The sequence below is a fragment of the Fusarium falciforme genome, chromosome 7 (genome assembly GCF_026873545.1).
Source record: "Fusarium falciforme chromosome 7, complete sequence".
NCBI classification, from domain to species: Eukaryota; Fungi; Ascomycota; class Sordariomycetes; order Hypocreales; family Nectriaceae; genus Fusarium; species Fusarium falciforme.
Genome location: NC_070550.1, coordinates 2,835,948 through 2,853,201, shown reverse-complemented (window position 1 = coordinate 2,853,201; position 17,254 = coordinate 2,835,948). Strand labels below are relative to the sequence as shown.

Here is a 17,254-nt window from a genome sequence, read left to right as displayed (position 1 = left end):
AAGGGAGAGCTAAGGCAAAGGTTTTGCCTTAGACCTGGGCTGGCGAGGGAAAAGAGCCTTTCGACTTGCTCGAGCTGGCAGAACTAATTATGGCCACGATGGGCCTGAGTGAGTTCTGGCACGCAAGCGGTGGAGGCGTCAAGCGATCCCGCTATCTTAGCTCCGGAATGGTGAGCCGTTGTTTGAAGGCGGGGTGGAGTGTCTGGGAGACGAAAAGTAAGCAATGGGGTGCTAAGAAAGAGGCACATGGCATTGAAATTCGAATGTGAATCGAATTTTAATCAAATCTAAATTAAATACAAACCGAATCTAAGCCGAATTGAATCGAAATCCCAACTGAATATATTAGACCAGCCATCTATCTCGCCAATAACCGAAAAGACAACCAAATGTGCGAAAAAAACTAGGTTGAAAATATACACAAAAGCGGATTTAAGAAAGCTCACTAGCGGATCGGAACTCCAACTTCGGCACTGTTCGTTCTGGACGGGAGACATGACCCAACAGAAGAAGTATCTGAAGGCGCAGAGTGGGAAAGTCGAGAAAATCCTGCATCCTCAAGTCGAAACCCGCCTTTTCGCAATGGCCTGCCAGCTCGGCTGCCTTCAGAAAATCTCCACCCAAGTCAAAGAACGATTGATCGAGATCGATGGGGTGTGATATCTCAAGAGCTTCTTTCCAAGAGGACTCAATTTGAGTTAACATGGACTGTGCCGAGCCTGTGATCTCGGTGGCAGAGTGTTGTGTTTGAAGGGGCTCTGGTGCCCGAGCCGATAATGGCTTGGATGCGGGGTGCAGGATGGAAGCCACCGTCTGTTCGGGCAGATCATTGATGGCACAAACAAGACTGAGATATGTGCCAACGAGAGACTTGGCTGCGGTCGACGAGAGAGTCTGGGGACTGTAGGTGAATCGGAATGACGATTGCCCGTCTTTCTCTGGCCATGCCAACAGCCAGCATGCCCCGGACTGCAAAAGACCACCGCCATAAACGGCACTGCCCTTGATTGTCCACGGTGTGTTGGCCGCAACCGTAGGCTCCTTGGGATCCGGAATGTTCTGGTACTGGAAGATTGTACCGAGGCTCGATGAAGATCTGGGCCACTGACCCTGCTTGATGATGCGGTTGGTTGGTGTAGCCTCAAACGGAATACTCTGGATCTGCTGTTTGTGGATGCTGCCGACAAGATCCGACACAAGTTGACTCGCGTTGAACCGGACTCGAACGGGGACAAAGTTGATGCAAGGTCCAACGACCTCTTGCGCACCTTCGAAAGGCGCGAACCGTCCAGAAACAAGATTCCAGAATGCCACATCAGTTGATCCAGAGACAGCCGATAGTGTGAGAGCCCAGGCAGCCTTCAGCAGTGTTCCGTAATTGTAACCCACGCGATGGGGCTTTTTGAACTGGAAAGGGATGGTCTGCATCCAACTGTCGCTCATGACAGGTTGTTGCGTTGATAGGGGCAGGTCAGAAACCATAGTCAAAGTGGAGTCAAGTAGCAGCTCCCGCCAGAAGGTGTCCGTCGCTTCGTTGGAAAGCTCAAGTGTATGCTGGATGAAACGATGGTAGCCTGGTGAAGCAGTAGGACCAGTGAGGAGGCCGCAGTAGGCTGACCGGAGATCGTTGAAGATAGTTGTCAGTGAAAAGCCATCGTATTGAGCATGAGATAGGCCCATGGCAATTGTTCGAACTCCGCTCTCAGGGTCGATCAAGAGTCTGAACCGCGTGGGGATCTGACCGAATCGAACAGGTTGATCGATGTCCTTGTCGATGACGGAGCACATCTTATCTGGTAGGCTCTGTGACATCATGACCTTGAAGTCAACTCTGGATCCCGTGGTATGTACCGCTTGGAAGCATCGGCCGTGTTTGAGATGGAAGCTGGTTCTCAAGATGGGATGACGGTCAACCAATGTTTGACAAGCGGCTTGCGCGTGGCTGGGCGCAACGACATCGCCTAACTCAAAGAATGTCCATGCGTAGTACGAGCGTGGCCATTTCTGTGCTTCGATCAGGAACGTCGTCTGGGTGTAAGATGCTGGGTAGATGGCCTCCACCTCAACCATTTCTAGGTCGACTGGGAATCGACTAGAACTTGACTTGAGGTTGACATGCTTCATCACATTTCTGGACCGGACACCATGTGATATGTCTAGCGATGAAGGGGAGGTCTCAGAGGAATCATCCGTGAGAGGAGTCTTGAGGGAAGAGCCAGGCGTGGCTGGAGACCTATCGGGGCTCTCCGAGGCATTTCGACGGCGCGTAGTAGCTCCACGGCAACGAGCAGCCATACCGGCAAGAGTCTTCTCAGCAAATACATCTTGGGCGGCGATGTAGATCCCGCTGCGTCGCAAGACGGCAACGAGCATGATGGCCGTTAAAGAGTCTCCTCCAAGTCGGAAAAAGTCATCTTGAGGTTGGATGTCAAAGTCAGCATCTTTGTGTAAGACTTGAAGCCATGCCTCCTTGATCGCCTCTTCCGTCTCGTGAAGCTTTGTCGAGGGTGTGCTTTGATCCTTGACTGGGGCCACTCGTTGATAATCGGACACATGCTTCGAAGTAAGGCCTTCAGCTTCAGCCACGAGTCTCTTGCGGTCCGTCTTGCTCGATGCCATCAAAGGCCAGGTGAAGACCGGAAGCCAGAGCTGTGGTACCATGTACTCCGGTAGTTGCTTTAGAAGGTCCCGTTGAGTGGCTGCAACGAAGGATAGGAAATCTTCCGACGGCGAGCAAAAGATGGATCCCTCGATGGGGCCTCCGTGGCTACCGTCAAGTTGGACGAAGGCTGTCAAAATCGGAATCTCATCGCGGTGCATTTTGGCAATAGCGACACGCTGGATTAGCTTCGCCCAAGACGAGGCACCGATTGCCGTCTCAATCTCACCAAGCTCGATTCTGAGTCCTCGGAACTTGATCTGCATGTCTTCTCGTCTGCCAACGATCTCAACATGCCCGTCGACACCGAACCGGGCAAGATCACCTGTCTTGTAAAGCCGCTGCTCACCTACCTTGGCTAGCCAAGACGCATTCTCCAGGAACGCTGCGCTTGTCTTCTCTGGATCGTTGAGATACCCACGTGCAAGAGTCGAGCCCGTTACCACAAGTTCTCCCACGGAACCGATAGGGACGAGGTGGTTGTGGTCAAGGTCATCAACAATCCAGAGTCCAGCGGCCAATCGCCTCCCAACCTGGCCAACTGCCGAAGTTGCCGTGAGCTGGCCCATGGCGCATGCAATACCAGCTTCAGTGGGACCGTAGGCGTTGAGCATTAGTTCAACTGGTGAACTGGGGCCCGTCCATTTGCGTAGCAGTGCACGGTTGGCCATCTCGCCTCCAACAGCAAGGGTCTTCAGGCTGGGCATGTTGGAGGGCTCCAGTAGATTGGCGACGGTGGGAGTGAGATCGGCAAAGTTGATATGCTTTTGTTGAATGAAGCTCTCGAGAACATCGACGCCCTGGCTCTCAGAGGGGATGCAGACACAGCCTCCAGATGCGAGGACAGCAAAAATGTCTACCACGCTCGCATCAAATGTGTAGGAACTGAACTGCAGAGAGCGGCGTCGGATGCCTTGACTGGCGTGTTGATAGCGTTGCGCATGCTCGAGAATACTTCGACTGGCGGCTTTGTGTTCCATGACAACGCCCTTGGGGGTCCCAGTGCTGCCTGAAGTGAAGATGACATAGGCTATATCATCGGGAGAAGAAAGGTGCAGCTTTGTACGAGTACCTCGAGTTTGTAGATGCTCCGGACTGATCACTAGTGTTTGAATTGGGAATTGCTTGCGGGCACCCTGCAGAGGAGACACAATGACAAGCTTGGCCTGAATCTCGTTGAGAATGAGCTCTGTGCGTGCCTCGGGATGGTTCGTGTCAAGCGGAACGTAGCCTGCTCCAGCTTTCATGACAGCGAGGATGGAAATGATCATGAACCGTGACTTTTCCGTGCAGATGGGCACGAAATGACCTGGTCTCACACCATATTCGTCCTGTAGGTGGAACGCCAGAGCTTCCGAAGCCGCGACAAGCTCTGCATATGACATTTGCCCATCGTGGCAGTCAATTGCCATCTGATGGGGGTACCGCTTCGCGGTTTCTTCGACCAGCTTGTGGAGCTGTGTTGGGGGAGAGGTGTCTTCAGATGAGTTCCATCGGATTGTCCGTTCAAGATCAGCCCCCTCCGCCAGTTCCCACTGAGCGGCGCGGATGGATGAGGCTCCACAAGCACCACGATGTAGAATACCAATCATCTGTTGGAACTGTTGAAGGATGTGGGCTACTTCATGTGCTGTCAGCAGCGAGCGATCGTAGGCAGCTGAGACAGAAAGTTGATCAGTGATTGGGTTGTGACTGCACTCCATGACGAGGCCAAATGGCTCGCTGAGTCCATCAACGGCCTCTTCTTCAACCATCCGTTTCAAACCGAGAGGTAAAGTTCCATCTGCTAGTTGGCTTGGTTGCACGACCAATAAGTTCACGCTTGCGCAGGCGTCGCGGGCCGAAGAGTTGATCTGTCGGATACGACCTAGGCCAAAGTGCTCGAAAGGAAGCATTGACAAGGACTGGTCATGAACATGCTCCAGAAGGTCAGAAACGGTGTCGTCGAGGTTGAACTGCAAGCGCACGGGTGTGGTGGTGATAGTCGGACCAACAATGTCTTCAATGCCTTCCAAGGGAGCAGTACGACCAGATACTGTGGCAGCGAAGCAAACATCCGAGTCTGAAGTGCGGCTCCTCATGCTAAGGATGACGGCCCATGCTGCTCGGGCAACGGTGGCGAAGGAAAAGGGACTGTCAGAAGTCCAGCTCAGAGTGCTCTCCAGTGTTTGACTTGTTGCGGAGTGGGCTTCGGGGGCATAATCTGGAGAAGGAATAGCAGGGAAAGCCTCTCGTTGGTGTCCTTCGAGCTGGGTTTGCCAGAAAGTGGCAGCTTCTTCCTTATCCGCACCTTGCACAAAATCGACAAAATTGCGGTAGGAGGGCCTGGCCTTGGGTGGTGCAGATGATGCGAATGCGTGCTCAAGATCCTGCCAGAGTGCTGCCGAGGAGAAGCCGTCAAAGATGGAGTGATGCCTCCAAAACTCAAAGATGAAGCCGTTCTCAGAAGGTCGAAGCCTATACCTCATCAAGGACGTTCCAAGTCCCATCTCCGGGGTTTCAATATCAGAGTCAATCCACTCGCCAGGACGGCGCGTCACGACTTGAACCATTTGGACCCGATTGTCCATAACGGCGGAACAGACTCGAGTCCGGAGGATGGGGTTGGACTGATGAACAATGTCCCACGAGGCTCGGAGTTTGTGAAGATCCGTGGATGAGGGAACAGAGAACATGCTGTGGTCGATGTACGCTCCAGGTTGCCTCACGGTTGCAGCCATGAGTACCTCTTGAGTTGGTGTACATGGATACACATCCTCAATGTCACTAACAGAGAGATTGCAGGCTTGAGAGACTTGAGCCATCAGTTCAGGGTCACACTTTTGCCTAGCAGCGGTCTGGCTCTTGTGCTCTCGCTCGACGGCATCGGGCTTTGACTGATTCCTTTCCAAATGCCTGGCCATTTGCTCTAGTTGTGGCATTCGCAAAATGTCCGAAACCTCGAGTCTGAGTCCAGCGCCGCGGCACAGAGAAGCCAGGCTGATGGCGTGAAGCGAGTCTCCGCCAATGCGAGTAAACTGGGTATCCAGCCCCAAATGCTTCGGATCGACCTTGAGGACCTGAGCCCACAGTCCTTGCAAGATTCGTTCAAAGACGGTTGAAGGCTCTCGAACCACACTCGAAGAGCCTTGATACAGAAGCATCTGATCCGGAGCCAGTTGGGCTCCCAGTTGTTGTAGCAACTTCCGATCCGTCTTCCCGCTTAGGGTAGGTGGAATACGCGAAAGCGGTAGATAGGCTCGTGGAACCATGTAGGGAGGTAGCTTGCCGTCAAGCCGCGTTTGGACGTCTTGAATGATGGCGCGGATCTTGGAAGACACAGGCAGAAGAAGCTCCTCTTGGCGAGCCTCTTCCCCGGTCAAAGTGAAGAAAGCCACAAGAGCATCGGAGACACCACCTTGTAGTCTAATCTTGTCAACCACGGCAGAGGCCACGGATGGGCATTGTTCAATGTTGTACTCGATCTCGCCGAGTTCGATGCGGAAGCCGTTGAGTTTGACTTGAAGATCTCTTCTGCCGATGTATGTGATGGACCCATCGGCATTCCGCTGAACAATGTCTCCTGTTGCATAAAACCGTTCATACCCCGGCTTCGCCCATGGCAAGTTGCTCCCATCGATGAATACTGCTTGTGTGCGTTCTTCATCCTTGAAATATCCCCTGCCCAGAGTAGGTCCAGAGACCAAAAGTTCTCCCGGACATCCAATAGGTGCGAGGGACGTGTAGTCACCCTGGTCGACGACCCAAAGATAAGCTCCAATGGCAAATCCAATGTTGTTGGGATCACTGTTGGCCGTGACTGTTGGGTTTTGGCTCGCGTCGACACACGTCTCAGTTGGGCCGTACGAGTTGATGAGTCGAACACTCTGGCTCCATGTCTCCATGATTGACTTGGACAGAGGTTCGCCGCCGGATCGCAATGTCTTGATTGATGGCACACGGCTTGGTGATTGAACCAAGCTTTGGATCGTGGTCGGAGTCAAGTAGGCGAACTCGATCTGCTTCTCATTGATGTAGCCGCAGAGGTCTCCGAGTCGTCGATCGTCGGGTGGGATGAAGAGACAACCGCCGTGAAGGAGTGTCATGTAGACCTCGATGACATTGACATCAAATGTGTAGGCAGCAAAGGAGAGGGTGCGCGTTCCCACTTGGTAGCCTGTGTGATGGCGGCCGTTCACTAGGACAGTCGTCGCCAAAGCCGAGTGCTCAATCATGACTCCTTTTGGTGTTCCTGAACTACCAGAAGTAAAGAGGAGGTAGGCAAGATCTGAGCAAGAGCGAGAATCGTCACTGTCATCTATAGCGTTGCCACTGGTGGACCCTTGGGAAGATTGTTTCTGGAGCTGCGCAACGTCCCAAGTGACGGCTGGAAGTGACAAGTCCTGAGCCAAATGGTCGTAATTGGCTGTAGTCACCACCAACCGGGAATCAGTTTCTCCTATGATGAAGCGTAGACGATCCAGCGGAACATCTGATGGAAGAGGGACATAGGCTGCTCCAGCCTTCAGGATAGAGAACATCGCGACGACCATGGCCGCCTCTTTGCTCATCAACAGCGGCACGAGATCCCCTCGGCGTACGCCGTGCTCAGACCGAAGCTTGAATGCCCCAACAGACGATAAGGTTTCCAACTGCTGATACGAGAGGCTGGCATCAGGACCCTCAACCGCGAGCAGGTCGGGCCACTGAGATGCTCTCTCGCTGAAAACCTCATCCACGAGTCGGTGGCAGGCGTCAATTTCAGTGCTGTTCCAATCGAACTCTTGATCCAGCCTCTGTTGTCCAGAGAGGTCCAAGTGGCCAATGGTAGTGCTTTGACCCGAGCTCAACCGCTCAAGTGTCTGAGAGAAGTGGTACGCAATCCACTGGGCATCGTCACCGGACATGAGACGGTCATCGTAAATGATGGTGACTGTAATCTTGGCGTCTCCAGTCGGCCGACAATCGACGATGACACAATCCGAATCGATGAAGCCCTTGGCCAAGTGGTCCTCAGGTATCAGCAAAGCTTCCGTGTTCTCAACAGTCGGTGGTTGAACGACAAGCATGGAGCTAAAATTGCAGGCCTGCAAGGTGTCGTCGTCAATCTTCCGGATATTCGACAGACCGTACTGCTCCCATGGCATGGATCGGATGGCCTCGCCTTGGACTTTCTGTAGATAGGATTGGACTCCGTGCTCCCGCACTGGACGCAAGCGACGGGGAATGGTTGCAAGAGTAGGACCAATGAGCGTGTCAATTCCCGGAACAGGGACCGTTCGTCCGGACCGAACGATACCAAAGCAGACATCTTCAGAGTCAAAGTATCGCCCCAGAAGTATACCCCAGGCAGCTTCCGCCAGAGTTGATAGCGTGTGGGAACACTTGTTGGTGAAGTCAACGGTGAGAATGTGCTTTCGGTTGGCAGCAAACGTCTCGTTGGGTCGCACTTGGGGTAGTGAACCAAGTTGGATGTCGGCGAGCTGAGTCTTCCAGAAACGTTGGGCTTCAGAATTATTGTATAGATCCAGGGAGTGGCGGACGAATGAGGAATACGCCTGGTTTGGTAGAAGCTGGGCGTCTGGGTCGCGATACAGTTTCTGTACCTCGTCCTTCAGAAGGTTCATAGACCAACCATCAAACATTGCATGATGCTGGGACAAAACAAGATACGAGGATGAGCCTGAGGTGATGATTGCACATCGGGAAAGTTTTGCTCCATACTCAAAGGCTGTAAGACTATCCTCCTGCAGGAAATCATCAATGCTCTCTGAGAATATTTGACGCACGTCCACATCTTCCTGAATGACAACCTGCAGACCCCGATAGTCCGAGTCCAGGACGATCCGAGTTCGCAGAATGTCATGGTGGTGCCAGAGAATTCGAAGAGCTTGAAGGAGGTTGTCGATTGATGTCTCAGCGGGCACTCGGAAAACCTCCTGGTTGAGGAAGGCACCTCGTGTCTTGGCAGATGCGATCATGAGGGATTCTTGCATGGCAGTGCAGGGATAAACGTCCAAAATCGACTCGATGGGAACATGGCACTGGGTAGCAACCTTGGAGCGAAGGGCACACTCTTCCATCCAAGGAACCAAAGAGAATGGCGTGGGGGCAGCAATACCCTCACCAGTGTGCACCAACCATTTTGAACTTGAATTCTTGACCATTTCTTCGAGAGTGGTCGACTGAAAGATATTGGTTCCATCAATATCCAAGTTGCGCTGCCTAGCAAGAGCAAGTATGCGAATCATGGTGATGGAGTCACCGCCCAACGAGGAGAGGGAGTCGTCCAGGCCAATCTTGTCTTCCGTGATCAACATGACCTCAGAGATAATCGAAAACAAAGTCCTTTGCTCTGCTGTCCCAGCGTCTCTCTTTGACCCCTTCTGCTGGAATCTGTAGCTTTCCAGTGAAGGCTCGACATCAGCACGTAGGCGTCGACGGTCAATCTTCCCTGACGCCGTTGTGGGCCAGCTTGCGCAGGGAACGTAGACAGTGGGAACCATGTACTCTGGAAGAGCTGAGCGCAGGCGGCTCTGTGTTTGACTCAGAGCTGCCTCGTCTATTTGGCCCGCTGGCAGAGGGTTGTTGTAGACACCAGTTCCAAGCTCACTGGTGAGAACAAACGCCACAAGTGTTGCGGAGGGCAGCACTTCCACCACACAGTCTGTGAAGTGACCAGATCTCCTGATATGAGACTCGATCTCTGAGAGTTCGAGACGCTGCCCATGGATCTTAGTCTGCAGGTCCTTCCGACCCATGTAGATGACGGATCCATCCGGGGCATAACGTGCCAGGTCGCCCGTACGGTAATAGCGGGCTGTAGAAGTTGTGTCTGTCCATGTGGCCCAAGGAGGATTTGTTCCAAAGACTTCCTTTGTTTGCTCGGGGTTATTGAGGTAACCATCTGCCACGGTCTCGCCGCAGATGACCAATTCTCCAATGGCCCCAATAGGAGCAAGCTTGTCAGGCTCATCTGGTACCACGAGAAGAAGGTTGCAAACAGTTGCTCGTCCAATGTTGTGAGGATCATTGGGCTTCAATGTTGCGTTTGTCGATGTGTGCACACTGGCTTCCGTGGGACCGTAGCCGTTCATCACCTGAATGGGACTCTCAGACCAAGTCTCGATGAGTTGCTTCGAAGGGGGCTCTCCGACGAGCATCAATGACTGGACACCAGGGAGTTCTTGGGGTGAGAGAAGCCCGGCGACGGTCGGTGTGAGAACCAGGTGGCTCGCTCGCAGTTGGTTGATTGCGTGACCAAGGTTTCCATCAAGACGTTGACTCGGTGCAGGAAGGCAAACACAACCCCCGGAAATCAAAGTCGCAAAGATCTCCAGAAGGCTCGTGTCAAATGTGCAAGTTGCGAACTGAAGCATTCGGGTTGTGTTGTCCAGCCCCATTGTTGCGCTGACATCTGAGAGAGACAAAGCAATGGCCGAGTGCCTTACCACAACTCCCTTGGGTGTGCCGGAGCTTCCAGAGGTAAAGAAAACATAGGCGGAATCTGAAAGGCTGTGGGTGCTTGACACAACGTGGCTCCCATCAGCCTCATATAACATCTCGTCAAGGATGCAGGTGTGATAACGGGCAAAGCTCTGGGCTTCAGAAGAATCCGTTAGGACGACCGTATCCTCTCCAAGCTCAGAGAGAATTGCATGCCTGCGTTCGACCGGCAGAGATGGATCCATAGTTGTGAACGCTTTGTTGGCCTTCCAGACTGCCAGCATGCCCGTAAGAATAAGTGAGGGGATGTGATGGCAGAGAACGATTCGCGCGCTGTTGGGGGCACGTCGACGAATCGCCTCAGAGAGCACGGTGGAATTGCCATCCAACTCTTTGTACGTCATCCGTTGCACCGTATCAAGTCGCTCGCCTACGATAGCTTCGACGGCTGGGAGGTCGGGATGTCGTGAAGCGATGTCTTGAAACATTTGGCAGATGCTTCGAGACGGGGGCTCGGGAGGTGAAGGCTTCCATGCTGCAATATCAGCCAGATCAGCGGAACTAATCAAATCCAGCTCAGACGCTAGACGGTCGGGAAATGCAAGCTCTCCCATTGTCTTCCACAGCTGCTGAATGAATCGTCGTGCCTGGATCTCTGAGACGCAGTTGGGATCAAACTCGACTCTGAAGTCAACTGATCCTGTGGTCGAGCTTATCTGTGCAATGATAACCAGAGGATACTCGACATACATCGAGGATTCGTTGGTCATCAGCTTCTCAATGACTCCAGGAGGGTCATCGCTGCTGTCTTGACACTGCTGAACAACAAGGAGCGTCTTAAACCGACTAGCGTTCTTAGGACCTTGCTCCGGAAGCCGCATGATGTTCTTGAGGCCAAAGTGCTGGTGATGACGCATATCCAAAATCGAGCTCTGAATAGTTTGAAGCAGAGAGTTCGTTGATTGCTCAGTTGATACACGAACACGCATTGGAACAGTTGAAAGTGTAGGTCCCATGACGGCCTCGAGTTCAGGGTTATCGCGCCCGGAGAGAGTCATGCCAAAGCAGACTTGGTCGGCAAAGCTGTAGGACGACAGGAGCAGAGCCACAGCACCTGCTACAGAGGTAGCAGGGGAGATTCCAGACTTTTGAAAGAGATCCAAAGATACTCTTGTGCTCAGATCCAGGTGCTCGGTCGCTCGTATCTGATCTTCATGGTCCCCCACTGGTGGAAAGGGTGTCAATGGGGCGTCACGGAGAGTCTCTGTCCAATACTGGGTTGCAGATTCCAAGTCTGTCGAGTCGAGGTAGTCAACAAACTTTCGGTAGGGAACAGGCAAAGGCTTGACGCCCATGGGATTGTTGTACCAGAAGTTGATGTCCTGGAGTAGAAGATGCAGTGTAGGGGCGTCGTACAAGGCATGGTGCATGCTGATGACCATACTTGTGGGATGCTGGAAGGAATCTGTGGCAATCTGGTATTGGAAAAGAGCATCGGTGTTCATCTGTTCCCTTTGATCTGGCGAGTGTTTGAGAACGACTTGAACTGGCCCATCAGATGTGGACACAAGCCTTGTTCGTAGGATCGGGTTCCGTGAAGCGACCTTGTCCATCGCCCGTGCCAAGAGAGCAGTATCCGTGTTCTTTGCCAGTTGGAAGACCATTTTGGCGTGGTAAGCTGCCTTTTCGTCTCCGAAGGCACCATTCAACGAGGTTGCCATGAGTCCTTCTTGGAAGGGGGATGCTGGATACACATCCTCGATCTCGTCGGCAGTAACCCCCAGCGTGTCCTCAATCTCCTTCCATACCTCTTGAGAAACAGTGGTCGAAGGAGAAAATTTCTGCGTCTCGACCTCAGCTTCAACGGCCGTCGCTCTCTTGAACCGCGCAACAACTGCCAGGTCTCTGAGTCGGGGGTGGCGGTAGATTTGCTGGACTGTAATCTCCAGGTTGTTCTCCTTGGCGGCGCTCACAAGCTTGATGGCCGTGAATGAATCACCGCCTAGCCGGAAAAAGTCGGCAGCTGCACTCAAGCGCCCGGTGATGTTGAAGACCTTACGCAAGACATTCTCCAAGACCAGCTCGATCGGTGTCTCCAACTCTGCATCGATTGCCGTGTCCTGATCTGTCTTGTTGTCCGCCGTGATGATGAAGGGTGCTAATGGTAGCTTCTGCAGTTCATCTCTGAGTCGCTTCAGGTCCACCTTGTCGGAAGCTGTAGAGGGGATGCAACGAACTGGAACGAAGATGGTGGGGACGTAGGCCACTGGGAGAAGCTCAAGTAGACGAGACCGTGCTTCGCGGCACATCTCGCGGAACTTGGAGTTGCATTCATCCAGAAGGATGAAGGCTTCGTTTGTTCTGACGTGATCAGAGTTGACGGTGACAAAGGCAGTCAACCGGGAGACCTTGTTTTCGTCAACGGTACACTGAACCACTGTTGAAGAGAACTGCTCTCCGAGCTTCCTGAGTTGATCCTCTGCTTCTCCAGGGTCGACACGGATTCCATTGATCTTGATCATCCTGTCTCGACGGCCAAGAATGCGAACAGAGCCGTCTTGTTCGTAACGTCCAATGTCTCCCGTGAGATACACACGCGATGGGAGTTGTGATCCTTGCAATGACGGAAGGTTCACGAAGCTCTTTTCCGTCAACTCTTCGTTGTGGAAATATCCCCGGGCAAGACTGTGTCCAGCAATGGCAATCTCTCCTGTGCAGCCCGGTGGTGCCTCGTAGAGCTGGCCGCGTTGATCACGCCGAAGAATCAGATGCCACCCAGTGACGTTTCTACCAATGACGCCAGGATCTGAGTCCACTGTCAGAGGATCCGTCACCGTCGTAGTGATGGAAGCCTCGGTTGGCCCGTAGGCATTCAGGAACCGTATCCGTGGTGCCCATGTCTGGATGAGAGCGCGGCTCGTCATTTCACCACCAGTCATGATTGTCTTGAGAGTGTCAGCATCTTCAAGAGCAATGAGTCCGGTCATTGATGGTGTAAGTGTGGCCGAGTTTATCTCCATTCTTCGTATCGTCTCGGACAGTCTATTGAGTCGCTCATCATCGGTTGGGACACAGATACAGACCCCAGACAGCAGAGGGATGAAGATGTCCGAAATGCTCACGTCGTAGACAAAAGACGAGAACTGAAGGTGTCGGTCACCAGCTTGGAGGGCAAAACAGCGAGCAAGATGAGTCAAGCTGGTACTCAACGCTCGATGTTCGAGCATCACACCCTTGGGCATCCCGGTGCTGCCGGATGTGTACATCAGCACAGCCAAGTCAGAAGGAGATACTCGAGGAAGGATTTTCTCAGATGGATCAGCATGGCTTGGATCTGTCCATCGCTCATCAATTGTGATAAGCTGTTGTTGCAAACTCCTATACCGATCCACGAGGGCAGACGAGCAGACGATACCAACGGCACCTGCATCATCCACGATTTTTCGAACACGTTCAAGCGGCCAACTAGGCTCGAGTGGGATATAAGCAGAGCCAGTCTTGAGGATTGCAAATATTGTGATGATAGCGAGAGCGGACTTCTCCATGGCGATGGGGACGATCGACTTTGGTGACACATGACATGAAGTAGCGAGATACGTTGCCAGGGTGCTAGAGACCAGATCAAGCTCTCGGAAGGTCAGGCTTTTTCCCGATGCGCTTTCGTAAATAGCATCATGGTCGGGGTAGGCATCAGCTGAACTATTCAGCAGATCGTGCAAGCAAACATCGACTGCAGGTCCATACGACTCGATCCACTCGAACATGCGCTGATCCTGGTTCTCGGGCGACATTTGAACATCCCTGACAGTTTGTTCAGTAGAAAGGCCCGAAAGACTCTCGAGAGCTCGCTTCAGATGCCCAGTAACCATTTGAGCATGCTGCAGAGACAGAACAGCTGGGTCCGAGTTGCAGTTGATCAAGACCTTGTCATCTGCTAGCACCAACTCAAGAGAGAAGGGGATACTATCGGCTAGGCCTGAGGTTTGACCGTGAACCTCGGACCAGAGTCCTTCGCCAGCCAGTCGCTCATCTTCAGGTTGAACGACGATTAGAGTCTTTAGTTGACAAGCAGTGGCACCTCCCAGGCCGCACTTTTTGATGTGCTCGAGACCATACTGTTGGTGGGGATTTATGGCAAGGATCTGGGCATGAACTCGCTGGAAGAAATCTTGCAGCGGCATCTGATGATCAAGGCGAGTTCTGAAAGGTACACATGCAAAGGCAGGGCCTATCATGTGAAACACTCCGTCAACAGGCGCATCTCTTCCTGCTATGATCAATCCCATGGACACATCCTCGGTATCACCGTGCGTGGCCAGTATCAGTGCAGTGACGCCATACAGAATGACAGCCGGAGTCACGCCGAATCGAGAGGCCAGGTCTTGGAGCTTGAGTGTTACTGTGAGCGACTGATGATCCGTAGCATGGACATCGTGATGAGGATCTTGGGGTTCAGGTGGAAACTCGGCACCCTCGTAGCCGTCGAGATATTCCGTCCAGAACTGGGCCGAAGCACTTCGCATCATTTCTCGCTCCCTGAGTTGATGTTGGACAAATTGCGAGTAGACAGCGCTGTCCAACGTCTTGTCCTCTTCATCAAAGTATGTCCTCTTGAGCTGGTTGAGCATCAGCTGCAAGGACCATCCATCGATGATGCTGTGGTGAATCCGGAGGCGAAACGTCCACTGCTGCCGGCTCTCATCCCAGAGGGCCAATCCACGGCAAAGATCAGAGCCTAGTGACATATCTGCCTCATAGAGAGACTCGCTCCACTTGCATGGGCGATGTCGGACTTGGACTTGCAAGAATTGCTGCTCATCGACATCCCAGATGAGACGATTTCGCAGTGCTGGTTGAGATCTCATCAGAGTATCCCAAGCACGTTGTAGGCCAGCGGGATCTACATCATGACGGAGAGACCAACTGAAGGCACAGATGTATGAGCCAGGGCACTTGATGTCCAAGGCCATAAGTGCTGTCTGGTAAGGCGTGCAGGGATAGATGTCCTCAATATCGGCGACTGGGACTGAGCACATCTCAGCCACATCTTGTATCAAGGGTGCCAGGGGCGTGTTTGGAGAAAGGAGGCTGAATGATCGGTAAGGAGGTGGCGTTGTGACTGAAGTTGATGTCTGCTTCTTAGCCGTTGGCTTGCAACGCTTGGCAAGTTCTCGTATTGTCTTTGCCGAGAAGATGTCGGCGGCGTTAACGTCAATCCCAGCGGCTCTTGACTTGCTAGCCATCCGAATTGCATCGAGTGAGTCAGCTCCAAGGTCCGCCAGAGAGTCCGAAACGGGGATGGCCGAGGCAGGCCGAAGGAGGACCTCTGCCCATACGGTCTGTAACTGCCGCTCCTCGACGCTAGCTTCAAGAGTATGATCCAACGCTTGGGAGCCATAGCTTTGGATGAGTTCGAGAAGGTCGTCTTCTTGCAATTGTTCCAGCCAAGAGCGTAGTTGGAAACGATCGACCTTGCCACTGGAGGTTAAGGGTATCCTTCTTATAGGCCACCACATTTTTGGCATGGTAAGAGAAGGCAGCTGTCTTGACGCCGCCTTCTTGGCCTCCCCAAGAATGGAGCAAGTCCATTTAGAAGATCCAAGGAGTTGGATCCGGTCTGTGGCGAAAGAGGATGCTGTGTTATATGCATCAGGCACATTGCTCAACACAACAAAGGTAGAGAGACTCCCAGAAGGACTCCCACTTCGAGGCATGACCACAACACACTTATCCACCTGCGAGCAAGTGACGATGGATCGCTCGACTTCAGCTAGGTCGATACGGATACCGCGAAGCTTGACCTCGGCATCCCGACGGCCGATAAGTCTGATGGTGCGAACTCCAGCTTTCGAGAGCTCCGATCGTCCAAGATCACCTGTGCGGTAGAATTTCGCACCATCGATGTAACACTCGGGCGGCTGAAACTGACCCTTGCTTGAAAGGTAGCCACGAAGAAGTTGAGGACCTGCCACGCAAATCTCTCCAACTTCGCCGAGTGGAACTGATCTCGCTTCATCATCAGCCAAAAGCCGTACATCGAGCCCAGAGACTTGACGGCCCACACACGTCGCGTCAATGTCCTTGTTTTCGGTGAGGTCCTCGACTGTGCAGACAATTGTCTCAGTTGGTCCGTAGGCGTTCAACAGTTTGACGTTATGCCTCCATCGATCAGCCAATGATTGAGGGAGAGCCTCTCCGGAACTAGCCAACACCCGGAGGCTTGGCACCCTCTCAGGGTCCATGGTCTGGATGACGGTTGGTGTCAATTGCGTGTAGGTAATGTTCATCTTAACCAAGAACTCAGTCATGTCTTCCATCATGAGTTCCCGGGGTGCCATGACTAGGCACCCTCCACAGGCGAACGTCATAAAAAGATCGAGTCCAAAGATATCGAACGTAGGTGCGGCAAATTGTAGGGTCCGCGTATTTGAGTCGAGGTTGAACATCTTGGTGAGCTCCAGGGCGTTGTGCCTCACAGCTCGATGTTCAATCATGACGCCCTTGGGGGTTCCCGTTGAGCCGGAGGTAAAGAGGATATGACAGAGATCTCTCTCGGAGCGAGAGTCGAGATCTAGGTTTGTCGTATTGTAGGGTAAGGGGTTATCGTCTTGATACATCTCATTCAGGTGAATGACATCCAAGTCACTCCTGATGGGGGGTTCATTCGAAGTGTAGTTTAAGATGAGACCGGCCTTAGAAGTCTCCAAGATGTACTGGGCCCGATCCTCTGTTGCATCAGCAGGCAGTGGTATCCAAACCATGCCAGCCTTGAGAACGGCCAGAACCGCAACGACGAGGAGCGGCGACTTTTCCGAGGATAGAGCAACGACATCTCTACCAGGAAGTTGTTTCTCACGCAAGAAACGTGCCAGAGAGTTGGACTGGTTGTTGAGCTCATGGTACGTAAGACGGCCTCGGTGAAAGAATTCCAAGGCACAGCTCTCGGGGCTCTTGGACACTTGGTCCTCAAAGATGTGATGCAGTAACTGGCCAGGGCTTCCCACCCCGTGGGTTTCCTGGCCTCTTGCGTCATGGCTGGCGTCCATGTTGTAATTGTTGCTATCCGTCTTGAGAAAGAAAAGAGCGTAGTATGCTTAGCAGCCAAAATGATAAGCCGAGGACACACAGTGGGGAGAAGAGCAATAAATCATTCAGCACCTGTCTTGGTCA

At 52.8% G+C, this 17,254-nt stretch overlaps 1 protein-coding gene across 1 annotated transcript; it reads right to left on the bottom strand.

The window, feature by feature from the left end:
* Positions 1-432: 432 nt before the first annotated feature.
* Positions 433-17,130, bottom strand: NCS54_00952500 (Hypothetical protein; the record flags this gene model as incomplete). Its single annotated transcript, XM_053154870.1, has 2 exons — positions 433-3,689; positions 3,732-17,130. 2 exons carry the CDS (start codon positions 17,128-17,130, stop codon positions 433-435), a joined length of 16,656 nt encoding a protein of 5,551 aa, XP_053010845.1.
* Positions 17,131-17,254: the final 124 nt, after the last annotated feature.